The sequence below is a fragment of the Triturus cristatus genome, chromosome 3_2, assembly GCF_964204655.1.
Source record: "Triturus cristatus chromosome 3_2, aTriCri1.1, whole genome shotgun sequence".
Taxonomy (NCBI): domain Eukaryota; kingdom Metazoa; phylum Chordata; class Amphibia; order Caudata; family Salamandridae; genus Triturus; species Triturus cristatus.
The window spans coordinates 229151345-229170274 of NC_140584.1; the positions used below are offsets into that span (position 1 = coordinate 229151345).

An 18930-nucleotide genomic window follows, 5' to 3' on the forward strand; every position below is an offset into this window, starting at 1 on the left:
GCTGGTAACAAGAACCAAAGACACAGTGCTGCTCTCGAGCTATTTTTGAGCATTGGAGCAATTTTTGAAGGACATATGGTTAAACTGAGCGTTTTCACATGCATCAAATTCTGCAACAAAAAAAAACACTTTGAAAGTTTCTGCTTCAATTGATAAACCCACTGGTAAATATTAGATTTATAAAAATAAAACAATTTGGGGTAAATTAAGTCACGTGATGCAAACGCGATGTGTTGTAGAAATTTAAAAAGGGGTATTGCTCACCAATTAAAGTGCAGCTTTTTATGGAAAGAACATCATGATGTTTTTGCAAGCTTAAATAAAAATATATATATCTATATATATCTATATATATATATATATATATATATATATATATATATATATATATATATATATATATATATGTATATATTTGCACCTCCATACACATTGTCTCTCTCTAAAAAGGAACCCCCATACATAAGCCACAAAGCACTTCTTATTCAGAAGAATCGGCGCACTCCAAACTTTCAGGAATATTGGGCACTTTATTCAATGCACACATTACAGCTCACTTTCAATACTTTCCTTCTGACGCATTTCGGCTCATGATGAGCCTTGATCACAGGTGAGCACAGCGTCTGATTGATTATCAACGTGACCTCCTGATTATTAAAGAGCTGTGATGGTTCAGCTCATAAAGTAACCATTTTGATACAATAATTACCTTCTCATATTGCACCTGCATATCCATGAAGTCTGAAAGTAGGAGACATACGTCTCTTCTAACTCCCTTGCCTGCTTTACCGATGATATAACGGTTGGGCAACATAGATATTCTTGGGAAATTATGCTAAATCTCAACATTGAGATACTGGGATATACTTTAAATGCACAATTCGATGATGGTATGACTTTAAGACCATAGAACATCTACGTGATAACTCAGGTGACTGTAGCTGCTCAATTTCTATGGTTTTGTACGAATGAAATTTGAGCCTAACTATAACCTCCCTGTAACCTTTGTATTTTTTTGTGACTTTCTAAGGTTTTTTAATTCTATTTCTTAACTATACAGCCTGTGTAACCTTCAGTTTTTTTTGAGTGAATTTTGAAAGGTTTTTTTAAATTATATTTCATAACTATAATGTCCTTGTAACCTTTGGCTTTTTAAACAAATTTCTATGGTTTTTCACTAGTAGTCACGTTTGCAGAGTGGTGGAGAAAGGGGGCGGGCCTCTGATCAACTATCAGTAATCTTGGTGTGTGTGAATTACTGGAGGTAATAGGGGGGGTTCTTGGCCCCCAAGGTTCCACAGCATCATCCAAGGGAACCCCAACCAGTAGTGCACCAGGAGGTGTGTTTGCAGAGTGGTGGACAAAGGGGGAGGAGCCTCTGACCAGCTCTCAGCAATCCCACTGCAGGGGACTTACTGGAGGAAAAAGGAGGGGTTCTTGGCCCCCAGTGTACCTCAGCATCCAAAGGGACTTCATCACCCAACCAGAAGTGCACCAGGAGGTACGTTTGTTGATTGGTGGACAAAGGGGCCGGGTTCTCCAATGACTGTTCAGCAATATCACTGAGTGGGATTACTGGAGGTAGCATAAGGAGTTTCTGGCCCCCAGGAACCCTCAGCATCCAAGGGGACTTCATACCCCAACCAGTAGTGCATTAGGAGGTGCGTTTGCAGGAGAGTAGAGAATTGGACAGGGACTCTAATGGCCTCTAAGCAATCACATTGTGTAGGACTTACTGGAGGTAGTAAGAGGGGCTTTTGTACCCCAAGGACCCTTGGCAGCCAAAGGGACTTCATTCCCGAACCAGTTGTATGCCAGGTGGCCCCTTAGTGGTTGATAAAGGGGGTGGAGCCTGTGGTAACTTCTCCCAGGCTGACTGACTTTTAATTGTTTTTAAATTTATTTTAGGGGAGAGGGCCGCATGGCCCTCTTCCCTAGCTGATTGCGGCCCCAGGGACCTCATACCTCAGGACCCAGCCTTTTTCAGTCCAATTCCAGCCCTGGCAACTCCATCCCCTGGGGCCTGGCCTTTTTTTATAAAAAGGATGGGAGACATACAGCCCCCAGACAAATTCTGGCCCCAGGAACCCCACCCCATGAGACTCACCCCATTTGTAATAGAGGAGGGGGTCTGTGTGGCCCCCATCCCATGGACAATTATGGCCCCGGGGACACCACCGCCCAGGGCCTCATCTTTTTCAGATGAAGGTGGGGGGCAATGCGGCTCCCCTCCATGGGCCGGTTTTGGCCGTGGAAGCCCATCCCCGCGGTCCCTGCCAGCTCCCCTCCTCCTGCATGAGCCGGCATTGCTTTCAGACAGATGGAGTTCTTAAACAATCAGCTCCCTCTGTCTGAAAGCAATTCTGCTCTTCTTCCAGCAAGCAAGAGCATTTTGTCAGCTCTCGCTTGCTGGAAGCGGAGGGTTTGCTGTGACTAATCGGAAGCAGTAAAGCTCCCGTCAAGCCACATGGGCACCCCAGGACATGCTGGAGCCGGCCCTGGGAGGTGAGTTCCCAGGGCAATCTATAGCTCCAGGAGGTAGGCTGTACAGCCACCGTTCATTGCTCTACTTAACCTTGAGGAGGTGGTGGTCTCCAGCGCATGGGGTTGTCATGTAGGCAACCCTCACATAAATTAAATAAAGTGCCTCAGTGAGGTGGCAGTCCCCAGGGCTTTTATAAGCTGGAAGAGGGGGGCCCCATGTGCCTCCCTCCTTTTTATAGCTTCTCATCTCCCAGGACCTGTCCCACCCGGGGGCACAAGATTGCAGAAGCACGAGAGCCAGCTCTTGTGGTTATTTTTGGGTGGGAGCCACAGATCCAGCGTGACTCAGGCCAAAATGATTTTTACCCTGCGGGGTTCCTTTGGGTCCACACCAAGAGACCTAGGAGGTCAGAGTTTTCCTACCCTGTCCTCTACTCTTCACTTTTATTTTTAATTTTGTGTGACTCAGCTCAAGCTGAGTCCCAAGATCTCTGCCAACACTTCCTGGTTTGAAGTGTTGGAAGCTAATCAGATCTCAGCACAAGATCGGGAGGGTTCCCAGACCCTTTGCCTCCCTATATATACAAATCTGGATTTCAGTTAATTTCTCTAAAACTAGTAATGAATTTATACCAAATCACAAGAAGGCACTTCCCTGGACCAATATCTACCTGTCTGCTAAATTTGTTGTAATTTCATTCAGCAGTTCGGACTGTGGCTGTGCCTAAAGTTCCCATATATATCACACACACTCACACTGTGGTGCAAGTAAATGCCCGCACTGCAAAGTAATATTCCAAAGATTTTTATTATGGCTGACGCGTTTCAACTTGCTGTGTCTTTGTCAAAGCCACATAACAGTGAAAGTGCCCTAATTCCTTAGAAAAGAAGGCAACTATACATGCACCGTGCGCGCACAGTGAGCACGCGGTGCGCTTCGCGCACCACGTGCCCACGTTACGCTAGATGGCCCATGAACGCACGATGCGCTTCGCGCACCGTGCGCACATGGAGGACATATGATGAGCATCGTTGTGACAGGTAAAATATATGTTTTGTTTAGCTTAAATAATCCATGCACAAAAGGTGCCCTTCGGGCACCTTTTGCACACGGGGTGGGGAGAATGTGGATATTTTTTTTTTTTTTATTATTATTTCTTACCGTACGCGTACGGTAAGCGTAATCGGCGACATTTTCGAAAAAATTAAAATTGCCTTTTTTCACTTGGGGGATCGTTGGGGACTCCCTCGACATGGCTAGGTGCTTGGGAGCTGTGTAAACAGCCCCTTTACATGTTTTTGCACTTGGTTTTTCAACCCCCTGTCAGAGTGCGAGAGAGAAAATGGCGGCCGCCGCTCCTGGTTTCGACCGATTCGAATGTTTACTAAGATCTAAGGGCCAATCAGAATCGCGCTCGCGCACGCCACCGTACGCGTACGGTAAGCGCACGGTAAGCGCACCGTACGCTGGCTCAGATATATATATTGATTTAAAGGCTATTTTCTCAGAATCTATCGAACAGATTTACACCAAACCTACAAAAGGCACTTCCTTGACCTGAGGACTACCTCTCTGCCAAATTTCAAGTAATTCTGTTCAGCCGTTCGGGCTGTAGCTGTGTCTAAAGGTCCTATGGAAAAATGCATGGGAAAAACACGTTTTGGGACCCCCCTTTTATCTCAGCCCCCGCTTGACGAATCCCCCGAGACTTTCAGGGTAGGAGCGGAGCGTAGCGCCCCACCTATTTTGAAAAATTCGCGAGGATTCGTCAACCGGCGCCAAAGTTATTCAAAATAGAATGTTGCGGATTTCCTATGGAAACGTGGTCCTAACTATAACTACCTACTGGCGACCGCCAGTAGGTAATATGTATGTATATATGTATATATATATGTGTATATATGTATGTATATATGTATATGTATATTCACAGAAAAAAACATAGGTTTCAGGCACGTTATAGTTAGGAATTAGCATTTAAAAAACCTCAGAAATTCACTGAAAAAACCATAGGTTTCAGGGGTGTTATAGTTAGCTGGACTTTTCACTTGTACAAAACCATTGAAATTCCCCCGTTATAGTTAGTTCAGCTAACTATAACTCGCGCGCCCGCAATGCACTGCATTTGAGATGTCATCAGTGATGTCATGAGTGATGTCACTGACCATGTCATGAGTGATGTAATATGTGACGTCATCAGCAGTGCATTGCGGGCGCGCGAGTTATAGTTAGCTGAACTAACTATAACGGGGGAATTTCAATGGTTTTGTACAAGTGAAAAGTCCAGCTAACTATAACACCCCTGAAACCTATGGTTTTTTCAGTGAATTTCTGAGGTTTTTTAAATGCTAATTCCTAACTATAACGTGCCTGAAACCTATGTTTTTTTCTGTGAATTTCAAAGGTTTTTTAAATGCTAATTTCTAACTATGCCTACAGAGATAGGACATGTGAAGAAAGAAGAAAAAATGCACAGAAAGAAACAAAAGAAGTGCAGAAAGAAGCAACAGAAGTCCTCAAATACGAAGATAAGTGCAGGAAGAAGGATAACGTGCAGAAAGAACAAAAAGAAGAGCAGAAAGAAGCCTTGTTGCAAAATCATCCTGTACCCTCAACTTTTTCAGACGGATACTGGTGGTAACTGAGTCTGACTAACCAGTCCTAGAGCCAGTGCTATGTTAAAAGACACTTAGAATACAGTGAAAACACCTACATACACTAGGGAACATTATGCGTTGGGGTCCCCCTGTGATTAGCATGACCTCCTCTGTAAGCCCCTAGTGTATAATAGGGCATGGGGATTAAAACTACCTCTTAAAACAGGCCACAGGGCGTTTTTGCACACGTTAACTCAGGCCCCGTCCCCTCCCTTCACCACTGTGTAAACACGCCCTGTGTCCATTTTTAGTTGGGAGATTAAGTTCATTTGAATCCTGAGGGTCCCTAGGGTCCAACTAGCCCACTAGGTACCTCCAGTAAGTGCCACAGAGCTGCGTTGCAGAGAGGTGTAAAAAGTGGCACGGCCTGGACCACCTCTCTGCAATGCAGCTCAGTGGCGCTTACTGGAAGCACTTGGTGGGCTAGTTAGCCCCCAGGGGCCCTCAGTATTGAAGGGAAATTATATCCCCAATTTAAAACGTGCCATAGTGCGTGTTTGCACACGTCACCTCAGGCCCCGTCCCCTCCCTTCACCACTGTGTAAACGCGCCCTGTGGCTGTTCTAAGTTGAGAGATTAAGTCCCCCTGAATCCTAAGGGTCCCTAGGGTCAAACTAGACCACTAGGTACCTCCAGTAAGCGCCACAGAGCTGCATTGCAGAGAGGTGTAAAAAGGGGCTTGGCCTCAGAACACCTGGCTGCAGCGCAGCTCCCTGGCGCATACTGGAGATGCCTGTTGGGGGCGCGTTTGCAGAGTGCTGCACGGAGGGGGCATGGCCTCCGGCATGATGCCAGTCTTTTATTTATTTTAGTTTTTTAAGAAGGGGGGCTGTTTGGTTCCCCTTCTTATTCTAATTTATTGGCCCTGATGACCCCATCCCCCAGGGCCAGTCTCCTAATTATATTTTTTTGACCCCAATCCCCAGGGCCGGCCACTGTTTTTTATTATTTTTAAAAAATATATATTTATAGACACACCTAGGACATGCTGGACAAACCGTACGTACCTATCACCATGACGATTTGCGTGATATTCATTAAAAGGCGACTATGCATGCAATGAATCCACGTGGAATGTATTTACACCACTAGTGAAGCTCTGACATGTCTGATGCCCTACCGTGCCTAATCCTGGTAGACACCCTTGTCGTTTATTTATACAAACATGGGTAGCTATTGACGGGCACATTTAATACACATGCACATCAAGCCATTCAAAGGGGATTCGACAAAAATTCGACCAAAACTATGCAAGAAACCCCCCTCACGGTTAATAAAACACACATCCACTGCCGGATGTGTAATACTTTTTATTTTACTCTCTGGAAAGGGGACAAACATCACTTGAGAGTCACAGCGTGCTCCTGACAGAGCCCAATGCTGTGTTACACCCACCATTGCCTGCCGAGTGCCACACACCTCTGTGTTGTATTCCACTAGCTAGTGCATATGCTATGACACTCTCTAGCCCATGTGCACTGTAACACCACCCCGTGAATATGTCATGCCACACTTGTCTTCGCACGGGTTATATTGCCCCATCTAACGTGCCTTTCTCGATGCCTATGTTATAACGCACAGTGCTATGCCATACATATTACAATCTGGGATCCATATCTTTGTCACAGTGCATATGCAACGTTACACTCCCCAGCACATATTTTATATTACAACTTTAGAGACTAGTTAGGTTACACAACACTGCCCTGTGCATATTACACTCCAAGGCGCATATCGCATAGCACGCGCTAGTGCCTGTGCTATCTCGCGCTCTCCAATGAATCTGTCATTGCGCACAATGTATTGCATATTATTTTTCACGCCCGGTTCATCTTATATCACACTTTTTGGTGCATAGTTTATACCATACACTATATCTAGTTTTCATTTTCAATCGTGCTCTCAGGACTATGTTCTATATAACACTGTGTTCACCTACCCTTTTCACGGGCATTACATTTTGCGATAGGGGGTGGAGGGTCAGGGGGTGTTTCTGCCAAGTGAGCCCGGAGTCACAGTCACAAACGTCCTCTTCTTCCTGAATAAAAGTGAGATTATGCTGCATACTTGTTCATATTTTAAGTAGTTCGCACAGACACAATGTTTTAAAAACAATAACGTTCCTAATACCCGCCTTCTCTGAACAGTTAGCTTGCTGCCCCATCCCCTTCCTCCCTATCCTCTGTTGTGTGAATCCATGGACTAGCCTCCTCCCTCCTGCCATGCATGGTCTGATGTGCTGCCACTGCCCTCAATTTAGTATGATGTTCCAGTCCACTCCTCCTGCCCTCCATTGCCCAATTCTATGCCCCATCATTGACCTCCTGCTTAAACTCTGTGCTTAGCTTGCTGCCCCTATTCTCCTTCCCCCTGCCCTCCGATGTCTTTGTGCATGCCCCTGCTCCATCCTTTTTGCCCACCATGTCCCATGGACCTGCCACTCCTATCTACTCTGAGTGTTCTGTTGAGCTGCCACTCCCCTCCCACCTGCCTAGCATTGTCAGATGACTGTAACCTGTCCCTGCCACCTCCACCCTGCCTGTCCACATGCCATGCCCCTATCCTCTTCCTCCTGTCCTACATGGTCCATTGTACTGCCACACCCTTCTGCCCTCCCTGGTCTGTTGTGCTGCAACTGCTCCTCCTGCCTGCCCCGTGTGGTCTGTTGTGAGGTCCCTTCCCCTGAACTTTCTTGTCTGTGCACAGGTCCTGACCCTTCCTTCTATCCTCCATCGTCCTTTGTGCATGCCCCTCCACCCTCCTTCTTGCCCATCATAGCCATTGTGCTGCCACTAACCCTCCCACTTGCCATGCATGGTCTTCTGTGCTGCCATGGCCCCTCCCACCTTCCCTGTGTGGTCAGTTAGCTGCCCCTGACCCCCTCCCACCTTCCCTCCATGGTCTGTGTGTATGCCATCACAGTCTCACTGTTGCTCTTCATGGTGTGTCTTGCTTCTAGTGCCCATCCTGCCTGACCTCCATGGCTATCTTGCTGCTCCTGCCCTGCCCCCTTGCCCCCAGCCCTACTCCCTCCCTCCTGGCTTGTCTGTTCCATTGTAATGCCCCTGATCCGTCCCTCCTGCCCTTTATGGTCTGTTATACTGCAGCTTTCTCTCCTGTCTGTCCATTATGGTCAGCTAGCTACCATTGCCTCTTGCCCCTCTGTTCTCTGTTGTCCATTTGCATGGTCCTGTCCCCTCCCTCTTGCTTTCTATGGATTGTTGTGCTGCACTCCCGTCCTGCATGCCCTGTGTGGTGTATTGTGCTGCTGCAAACCCTGATGCCTGCCCTGCAGGGTCAGTTTGGTGCACCTCTCCATGTCCCTCCTGTCCTCTGTTATCCAAGTCCATGACCCTATCCCATTTCCTTCCATGATCCAATGTACCATACTTGCGAACATTTTGAACTTGGTAAGAGGGAGATTTTGAAAACAAACTGGGGTATTGATTTTCCCCTTTGAGTTACATTGAAAAAGAGGATATTGTAGACTGGAGACAGATCAAATAAAGCCCATTTGAGCTTAAAAACATTGGACGTTTCCTGGCTGAATCGGGTCTGTTGGCATGTATGGTTGTACTACCATTGCCTCTTCCTTCTGCCCACAATGGTCTATTACATTGCCACAGCCTTGAAGGAGGGTAGATTTTGTATCACAGGGGCCCCCTGGCCCGTTCTGTCCACACCTGAAGTATGAGACCCTTGTCCTTGCCCTGCCAGCTGCATTTTGTAGGCCGTATTAAATTGACCAGCGGGTCCTGTGTTGCTATATAATTATCCTGAGACATCCTTACCATTCAGCCAGCATAAAACCCCTGTGTAGGCCCTTCTGTTCAATATGTAGGCCTCTTTGTTAAATTGACCATAGCTCTGCAATTTTAGTGTATAGCAGGCCTTCTGATCCAAACTAGTAGCCCCCACCCTACCCGAGTGCTCCGTGCTCGGTATCAAAGTTCAACATCCCCCTGAAGCTGTCGACATACAGTAGGCTGCATCCTGGACTGGTACTTGCTTCCTGGGCAGGTTTCCCGCTTTTAAGGAAGTGGCAACCGCAGAGCGTCAAGTTAGGAGAACTGAGGAGATTTTATACATGAATATATTGAATTCCCGTACAATACCCATTATTTTCTGCTTGCTCTATGGAACTTACGATAAGCGATTGGCCTGAGAGACTGACCTTTTCACCCAGTCCATTGTCAGCATTAAGTGGGTAAATGACGAAATGTCTGGTAAAATCTGCAGACGAAGCTTTTGGGTAGCATACGTAGGTAGATGTAGCGTGCAAAGGAGCCCACAAAATGATATAAAAAGGGAGCACCCACAGATATCGACGGACTACCTCGCCGTCTGTATGTAGGTTAACAGGCAGTGCAGGTTTTCCCCAAGAGCTGGGAGCTCTTGTCTTCCTTTGCTTAAAATGTCTTGCTCTGCTTTGCTTGAAGTATCTTATTCTATTTTACCTATGTGAAATGTCATGTTATGTTTAACCATTGTTCTCTTTACTTTTGCATTTAAAAGATTTTGTATTGTAATTGCAGGAATGCTTGCTCTAAGAGTAAACGTGAGTGTTCCTAGGTAACATTTTCCTTGGTGTAACTTGTTTCTCATGATGCATTTATAGATGTGTTTTCTCTCTCTCTCTGTCAGTACATTAATTGAGATACAGAGAATATTATGACAGCTGTATGATTATCTGGATTCTGTATTTTGTACTTTATGTCTCTATTCTGCGGTTTCTTTGAAGTTGCATCTTCTCATTAAACTGCCATTGTATTCTGCCTCCAATTCCATGTCTCATATGTCTGTTTTCTTCATTTTTGGAGCAAGCGTTCCTAGGCACCCCGGCTCAAATTAAGGTGCCCCTTTTGTCCCTGACTCACTCTCCTGCTCAGTTCTGTGGTGGCTCCCGGGGATCTGGGGACCGCCCCTAGCTTCCTTGACCCGTAATAGATCTTCCCTCCAACAGCCTCTCTTGCAAGTCCTGTATTGTTGGTTTGTTGCCCCTGCCCCCCTTTCCACTGCCCTCCATAGTCTGTTGTGCTTCCACGGCCCTTCCTGCCTGCTCAGTGTGGTTAAATTGTTGCCTTTGCACCCTCCTACCTGCCTTCAATTTTCAGAGTCCGTGCCCCTGGCCTCTGCCTCTCAACAGTATCCTAATGAACAACTAGATTGCTAACATTCTATATTTATTACAAAAGTGTGGAACGCCTGACATCATCTTGATGTAATCAAAACTGTAATACCTAGCGCATTTCCTTTAGAAATTACATATATGAGAGGGTCTTATTGGCATCAAAATTATGGTTAGTGCTCTAAAAGACTAAAATAAGGACATATTTTCTGAGTTTTCAAATAGCGACAAAGCACTTTTAAATTATTTGTTATCTTTATGTTTTTTTATCCAGTTGACCACTTGATTAAATGTTGCACTTAGGGGAGAGGATGTGGTGTTACTTCCAGAACTGCAGACTTTGCAACTGGGGAACTAGGTTGAAGTTTCTGCTTCAGCTCGACATTCTGTGATTCTGGTCAAATCACTTAGTCTCCCCATGTCTACAACCAAAATGAATTTGTTCTTGTGTGATGTAACCAATGCTCATGTAAAGCACTCCAATACCTGACAAGTCTGCACTATATAACACTGCAAAAACACAAAATAATAAGTGTTTTGCACACTTCTGTCATTGGGCTATATTTGGGCTACATCTGGGTGATTTTGGGCTACATTTGGGCTCTTTTGTCTCCGGTGGCCATCTTGGGAGATTTATTTGTTATGAAGTTTCCTAATTTCCTCATGTACTGCAGTCTCCTCAGTAGGAAATGCTTTCAGTTTTTTACTTTGATTCCATCATGAAGGTATTCAGATATGTCACACATTTGCCATAAATTCTGAATGTTAGCACTCTAGTTGCTCATTAGATCACTGTAGTAAAACTACTGCACCATGGAAGTCTGCTCCTGGTATTAAAAGTGCATGTTTCAGTCTGCATGTCAGAATTTTTTAATGAAATAGAAGAGGATTTGAGAAGTCACTCAAAATGTGCCCTCATTTTCTTTCTTCAGCATTAATCATAATTTCTATGGCAAAATGAACCTCCTCATTGTGTTCCTTTTTAAATTAAATGTTTTAAGTGTTACCAGTTTATTCCAATCAAGATGGCTTCAGGTGTGCCTTACTTTTGTCATAATTAAGACAGTAAGCGCTCTAGTTGTTTTTAAGAACATTCTGGGACATTCTGTCATTGGGCTATACTTGGGCTACATCTGGGTGATATTTGGGCTACATTTGGGCTCTTTTGTCTCTGGTGGCCATCTTGGGAGACTTATTTGTTATGAAGTTTCCTAATTTCCTCATTTACTGCAGTCTCCTCAGTAGGAAATACTTTCAGTTTTTTACTTTGATTCCATCAAGAAGGCATTCAGATGTGTCACACATTTGCCATAAATTCAGAATGTTAGCACTCTTTTTGCTCATTAGATCACTGTAGTAAAGCTACTGCTCACCAGGGAAAACTGCTGCTGGTATTGAAAGTGCATGTTTCAGTCTGCATGTCAGAATTTTTTAATGAAATAGAAGAGGATTTGAGAAGTCACTCAAAATGTGCCCTAATTTTTCTTTCTGCAGCACTAATCATACTTTTTATGGAAAAATGAACCCCCTCATTTTGTTCCTTTTTAAATTAAATGTTTAATCCAAGCAAGATGGCTTCAGGTGTGCCATACGTTTATCATAAGTAGGACTGTTAGCGCTCTAGTAGTTCTTTGGAACACTCTGGGAAGCTGCAGTAGAACACAAAGGAATCAACTGACAGTCTCTGCCCTTGTTGGATGTACATGTTTTACTGAGAATGTCAGACTTCATTCTCACATGACTGAGAAAGATAATGTGAATTTACAGAAAATAAGCTCTCAGTTTAGCCTATAGATCACCTTCCAAACCTCTGTGGTAAAAGCATGAGAAAATATTTTTCTCTCAATCATGATATCCCAGCAGAAGGCTTTTTCACATGGTGAAATCACCTTAGAACATACCACAATTCCTAAAATGAGTATGGTACCATCAACAAATGATTTATAATGTAACTAAAGTCTTAAAACCTTCTATTAACTGCAATGCTTTTTAATGAGGTGCTATCATGTATATTGGTCCCAAGATGGCTGCCAACACTTCTTGGATGAAGTGCTGACAGCCAATCAGATCTCAGGATGAGATGTGTGGTTAGGCTCCGCCCACATATATATATGCTTTTAAATGCTATTTTCTCAGGAAATACTGAACGGATTTACACCAGACCTGCAAAAGGCACTTCCTTGACCTTATGGCTACCTCTCTGCCAAATTTCAAGTAATTCTGTTCAGCCGTTCGGGCTGTAGCTGTGTCTAAAGGTCCTATGGAAAAATGCATGGGGAAAACGCGTTTTGGGACCCCCCTTTTTTCTCGGCCCCTGCTTGACGAATCCCCCCGAGACTTTCAGGGTAGGAGCGGAGCGTAGCGCCCCACCTATTTTGAAAATTTCGCGAGGATTCGTCGACCGGCGCCAAAGTTATTCCAAATAGAATGTTGCGGATTTCCTATGGAAACAGGGTCCTAACTATAACTACCTACTGGCGACCGCCAGTAGGTAATATATATATATATATATATATAAAAATATGTTTAAATGTCTAATCAACAAAAATAAAGTGTGCGGATATGCCAGAATGACAATCAAGTGAACGGGCGTGATACCTGATATAGTAAGGATATATACCCAGATTGAAAGGTGTTGCCAGCATACATCATTTTTGCTGATTAGATGTTTAAATATGTTGCATTTATACATTTTCGTCACAACATGTATTGTTGACACACTGGTGCAAAACCTCCCTAAAAAAGTTTAGCCACCTCAGGTCCTTCCTGGCAAGTATTCAAGTATTAGAGTGATCAGTCATTTAAGATGTCATCACTGATGTCATACATGATGTCATAGACATATCCTGAGGATGTCATACGTGAGGTCATAAGCAGAGCATTTCGGGGGTGCAAGTGATATATAGCTCTAACCATAACTGGTATGTGTCTGTGTTTGTTTTTAGTTCAAATAAAAATAGGTGCTTTGAAACAGATACATGAACTTGTGGAAGAGAATATTGTTTATAATCAGGAATAAATAATCCCTTTTTTCTTACTGCCATATATACCAGGGATGTTTGTGTGAGTGCATTTTACTTCTATGTGATGTGCGTAATAAACCAGTAAAAGCTCTGGAGCTGCTTGGACTCTGATTGGCCGCGCAACTAATTTGCTAACAGTCACTATAGGTGTTGTTGGTTTTGAGGAATCAAGATAAGTGTGTTAGGGACACAGTTTTTGCCAAGTAATGCAGAGGATAGACGGCATACGGTTGAATGTACCAAGAGGTAATTGCTGTTGAAACAAACAAATACAGCACACAAACCTGCGAGGACAGAGTCACTGCAGCTGTCATTTATTAATGATTTTCCTTCTGGACACGCACATATTGCACCAGCCGGATTCAGAAGACAGATGAATTCGCACTTGATATCCCGGCAAGGGTTGGATACTGTTTAAGAAAGAAAAGAAAATACAAGCAATAATGCAACACTTGAAGCCAATATGTTTTTTGCGTTATTACTTTCTGAGAAGAGAGAGAGATAAGTGAAAATAACGTTTGACAATGCGTCAAAATACCCTATCTTTATATGGAAAATTATGTTAAAGCATTTTAAAACGCTAACATGTATTTTTCAAAACTATCACTATTCTTGATGTATAGCCATGTTTGCTATCTAAAGACATTACATGCAGGCACGCAATGCTCATTGGGCTCAAAGGGCTTCAGCTGCCCAGCCCCTCCCCCCTTCGTGTGTGGCAGCCCGGGGCTGACACAGATTCCTGGGCTTCCCGAGTACTTCACAGGTCTTTAAAAGACCATTTGCTTGTTAATGAGGCTTTGTTGTTTTTCACCCCTGCGAACAGCCCCTGCATCTCCACTCTGCCTATTGCTGGTAGAATTACCCTCCCCTCGAACTTTTTTCTTAGCCCCCCCCCCTCCCGAAATTTGGTGCCAGTTGCAGTAGCGGCTCCTGGTGGGAGTGCTGCAGTGGGGCGGGGTGGGGGAGGAGCAGGTTGGGGGGTAGTAAACTACGGCATACGGCCGAACAGAGGTAAGTAAACAAATAAATAAATAAAACGAATTTCATTATTTATTTATTTGTTTACTTACCTCCATTAGGCCGTGTGCCATAGTTTACTAGCCCCCACCCTGCTCCTCCCCTGCCCCGCAGCACTCCCACCAAGAGCTGCTACTATCTAGTTGCGCCTCTGATTACACTTGATTAATATATTTGTTGAATTCGACACCTGTATTTGAGTTCACATTTGAGCCACGAGGCCTTTAAAAAATGATAAAAATAACCCCTCAGATACAAATGAAGTAAGGCTAAAAGAAGGGAATTGTTAGAAAGTGCTAGGTTCGCATTATATGTGAGGTTTAGGCTTAAAAATGTGGCGTTTTCTTACAAAGTTATCAAAAGGGCAGGAGATCGAGTGAATGTATTTAATGAATTAGACCAAGGGGAAGGGGGGATAAAGTGTGAAGACATGGAGGGAGTGGAGAGGAACCACAGCAAGAAAGAGAGCTAAGAAGAGCCAGAAAGCACGAAAAAGAAGGAAGAAACGCTCTCAATCCTACAACAATACAGCAGTGGCGTAGCTAGCTCTTGCAGCCACTGCTTTTGCCACCTGCGGCGGCCATGTTAAAGAGCGGGGTGGAGGAGGGGTGCTGGCGGTTTCCGTTTTGGCTGCCGCATGAAAGAGCTGGTGTGTGGAGGCCGCCGCCCCCAAAACTTGTGACGGGGGGGGGTGGGGGGGTGACTGCCCTCCTCCCCCTCCTTGCTATGTCACTGCAATACAGTAAACCATATCTTTGATGTACAAAGTTCATTTGTGATTCCAAAGCCTCGGATTTGCAATTTGACATCTTTTATGTCCTTAAAACCACACGTCTCAATGTACAAAAGGCGCTACACATAAGACTTTGTGATTCACAAATATCTTTGAGGCACTTTCCATGTCCCAAAACGCCGTGACTGAGAAAAGGATGTCCCACTCCTCAATGTCATCCATAATATGTATCAAGGATTTAAAAACGCAAATGCAGTCACAAAACTTTCGCATTGTGCTAACACCCAACATAGGGTGGTAACCAATTTTCAAACAGGAACCTGTATCCTTGGGCCAGTTTCCCTCTCTTAAGTTATGAATTGTAAATTGTGGTGACAGCGATGCTATTCCATGCATACCTACGTTTTTAAGGCAGTCCATTATGCCTTAAAGGCATGCAGGGAACATACAAATGTAAATGAAGGAATGGAGGTCTGCTGTCCCTCATAGGCCTCTCTTCCTGGATCAACAGACATTTTCAAGGGATTACAAAATACTTCCTGCTTCGTGCATTTTAATGAGGAAGACAATACTGCCATCTCCTTTGAAGGCGCATCCTGTGAGTGTTGCTTCAGCTGCACTGCAAAATGATGAGCAGGCTGCAAATCAGTCAGATTACATAAAAAACGGACTGGTTTGTGACCTGTCTTTTGTAGACAAATTCCTACACTCCAAAGGCTGAAATTACTCAGGGGAGATTGAGGGGGATAGGTTACAGCCACATAACTCATACTTCAAATCTCTGCGCAAACCGGGGTTTGCACAGGAATTAGAATATAACAACCCAGTTGGAATCAGCACCTACACAGTGTCAAGATAATATTCTTTTTTTTAACACAAACTATGTCAAGATAATATTCTTAAAGTAAACAAAATCTAAAATCATACACCTGAGTTTTTCACCTGGGATCCCTGTGATTGTAAGTGGAGCCTCCCATGTAAGCACTCCAACAGCAGTAATGTCCCAGGCTGCTACATTTGTCATCAGTGGAAGCCCCTGGAATTATGCAGCAGGAACGCACCAAGTTATGTGGCAGGGTTGACTAATTATGCTGCTAAAAGGCCAAAATATGTGGCATAATACAGTCAATTTTTTAAATAATATGACATCATTATTTTGTAGTCTCAACACTTGGGAATACTGTATGTGCAAATATTTATTCTCATTAGTAATAGTTTAACAACCAAATACAGAAATAAGCAACTGAAAGATGACCAGTTAACCTTTGCGAAGCCTTCCACTGCATCCAAACACAAATGGACACATTTTTAGTAATATGTGATCGGTTTACGCTTGATTAGTTTTTTTCCCGTTAAAATCTGCTGATTTTGTAGCATATGATGTATTATCAGGAAGTTGATAAAAACGTGGCTGTTCCACCAGGCATAAAACGGCTGGTATAGCGGTTTGCTTTCCCTCTCTTTTCTCACTTAGCGCCAAGACGCCTCGGCATTCGAGCGCTCTATAAACCTTAATCTTAATTCTAATCCTATGTGGCAAATGCAGCAAATCCCTAATTATGCAGAAAAGCCATGGCCACAGAACCATATAAATCCAGTGGCCATGGGCATATTCTATAAAGGAATTCACCATGGATCTGACTATTAACACCTTGCTGGCCTTACCTGGATCCGGCAGGTCATCCTTTGATCTTGGGTTATGCTATGGTTATCTAACTGGGGTTTATTTGGTTTTGGGTCTTCAGGGATGAGGGGAAGCAAGCATTAGCAGTCATGAGAACCCTTTCTTGAATAGCTGACATTTATTCGGTGTCATTTAGTCATGGTCAGCTGGCAGCTATATAAACTTCCTTCAGGATAGTCAGCAGGTATGTTTGAAGAATGAAGGGGGACTGCGTGCCACAAGTAAAAGAAACACTTTTTCATTAATTAGGACATGCCATCTCATAAAAATTATAAAATATTGACATTAGACTAGCTATTTATACAACAACATATATTGGGCACAATAGAGATCCTTGTATGATCGCTAAAACGTATTACAAATGGACGAAAAAGGAGAAATTGGAACAAGTTACTCCCAAAACAATGAGCAAACACAATTAAAGGCACACCTAAAAAGATTTGACAGTCCCACCTTTTTTTGTGCGGAAACTCCGCAGTCAAGATTCTAGGGGTAAAATTCCCCTGTGAAAAGCAAACAATCATAAACTTACAAAAATGTTTCATTTTACCTTTGTAAATCAGGCCTAAAATTTCCAGTAACAAGTGGTAATCCACAATACCCAGAGGGATGTTAAATAGGATTCTTGATGCTTCCTAAATCCCATTTGTGTCCTGTGGATATGAGCTGGAATCATCTACCCATGCTTTACAAACACTGTGGGGCAGATTTTGTAAACATTTGCATAAAGCAACGGAGCTAGGCAAGTTGCTGAGCTATGACCAGCCACGGCCCGTATAGGGCGTGCCACCGGGCGGTGACGTGGGGTGGGGGAGAGGCAGGGTGGGAGGTTGTAAAATTCGGCAAATGGACGATTTCAGGTAAGTAACGGAAAAAAACGAATTTAGTTGCACGCGCGGCATCGCCAAATGCGATGCAGCGCGCGCAACAAAATTTGTTTTATTTATTTTTTCCGTTACTTACCTGAAATCGTCCATTTGCTGAATTTTACTACCTCCCACCCTGCCCATCCCCGCCCCTCATTATGTATATGCCTGTCTATCTTCGCTCACATTTAGAATGGGAACTGATGCCTAATGATATGCATCTCATTTTGAGTAAACTTCCAGTTGTTATTTACGAAGGTTCTCATAGCCACTGGTATTTGTTAAGGAACTTGGATAACATGCTTGCTTTGTATTTGGGTTGGAAGGCGTGTTTTTGCGGCATGTTGATGATTTTCTCAAAACACATACTAATCTAATTAAGCCTACCATATATAGAGCATTGAAGGCCTTCCTGATAGTTAATGTACACATAGTCAAATCTATTGAGCTCTTATGGCTTGTTTTATGTGCTCTTTTCTATATGAATAGAATGGTGGCAGGTTCTGTCTTGATCTACTAGACATTTGCCCTGATGAAGGACTCGTCCAAATTCCAATATTTATGGCCCAAACAGAATTTCAGTAAAAATAAACTTTTTAACCGAAAAAATCAATTCTAACCTTTTCATCTATGGAACGGGTGGGCTCTCTGGAAAATATTTTGTTCCATTTAATAATTGTTTTACCCACTATTCAACACAGATTGTCTTTCAATGCGCGACCTGCAGTTTTGCTAAAAACTTGCCACTAGTATTACTTTTGTTTTAATGGATTACCTTCGTTGTGAATTTTTCAAGCAGATGTTGAATAAATTAGGGTAATCAGCAATCACAGGTATTCAGAGTGCTTATTCGTTCATTGTCTGCTGTACAGAGAACATACTAACATCTGAAAGTTATTATTCACCCAAGTGAAACGCTGTTTCTTTTATTAAATATGTACCCAGGGCCTTATTTATGAGAAAAAGTGATGCTTTGGCTGCGCAAGCATTTCATAAATATGCCCTATATATTTATATACTGTTCGGTGGGCAAACTCACAGCTGCAGGCAACCTCAGCACCAAAGCACTCAGAAACCCAGGGGCATATTCACAAGAATGTGTGATAACTACTGTAAGAGTAGCTTAACGCAACTCTCAACATCGCAGCCTATCGCGGGAAAATTACGCCGTGCCAACCAAGTATTCACAACGTGGCGGTAGCATGCGATAGTCACCAGATAACGCGTCAAATGTCAGTGTCAAAATCAACGCCATGCCGCAAAAATGCGAAACATAAACACAAAAAATCATGCGATGAGGCCAATCGCGGTACAAAAATTAGTGAAAAACAGCC

General features: G+C 43.6%; 1 protein-coding gene across 1 annotated transcript in view; it reads right to left on the reverse strand.

Moving 5' to 3' along the window:
- The window catches only part of LRP1B (LDL receptor related protein 1B), a 3634433-nt gene that overhangs the window by 170284 nt on the left and 3445219 nt on the right, over window positions 1-18930 (reverse strand). The window contains exon 83 of the mRNA XM_085647014.1: window positions 13578-13703. Coding sequence (XP_085503140.1) covers window positions 13578-13703 — 126 coding nt within the window. The remainder of the gene's footprint in view (window positions 1-13577; window positions 13704-18930) is intronic.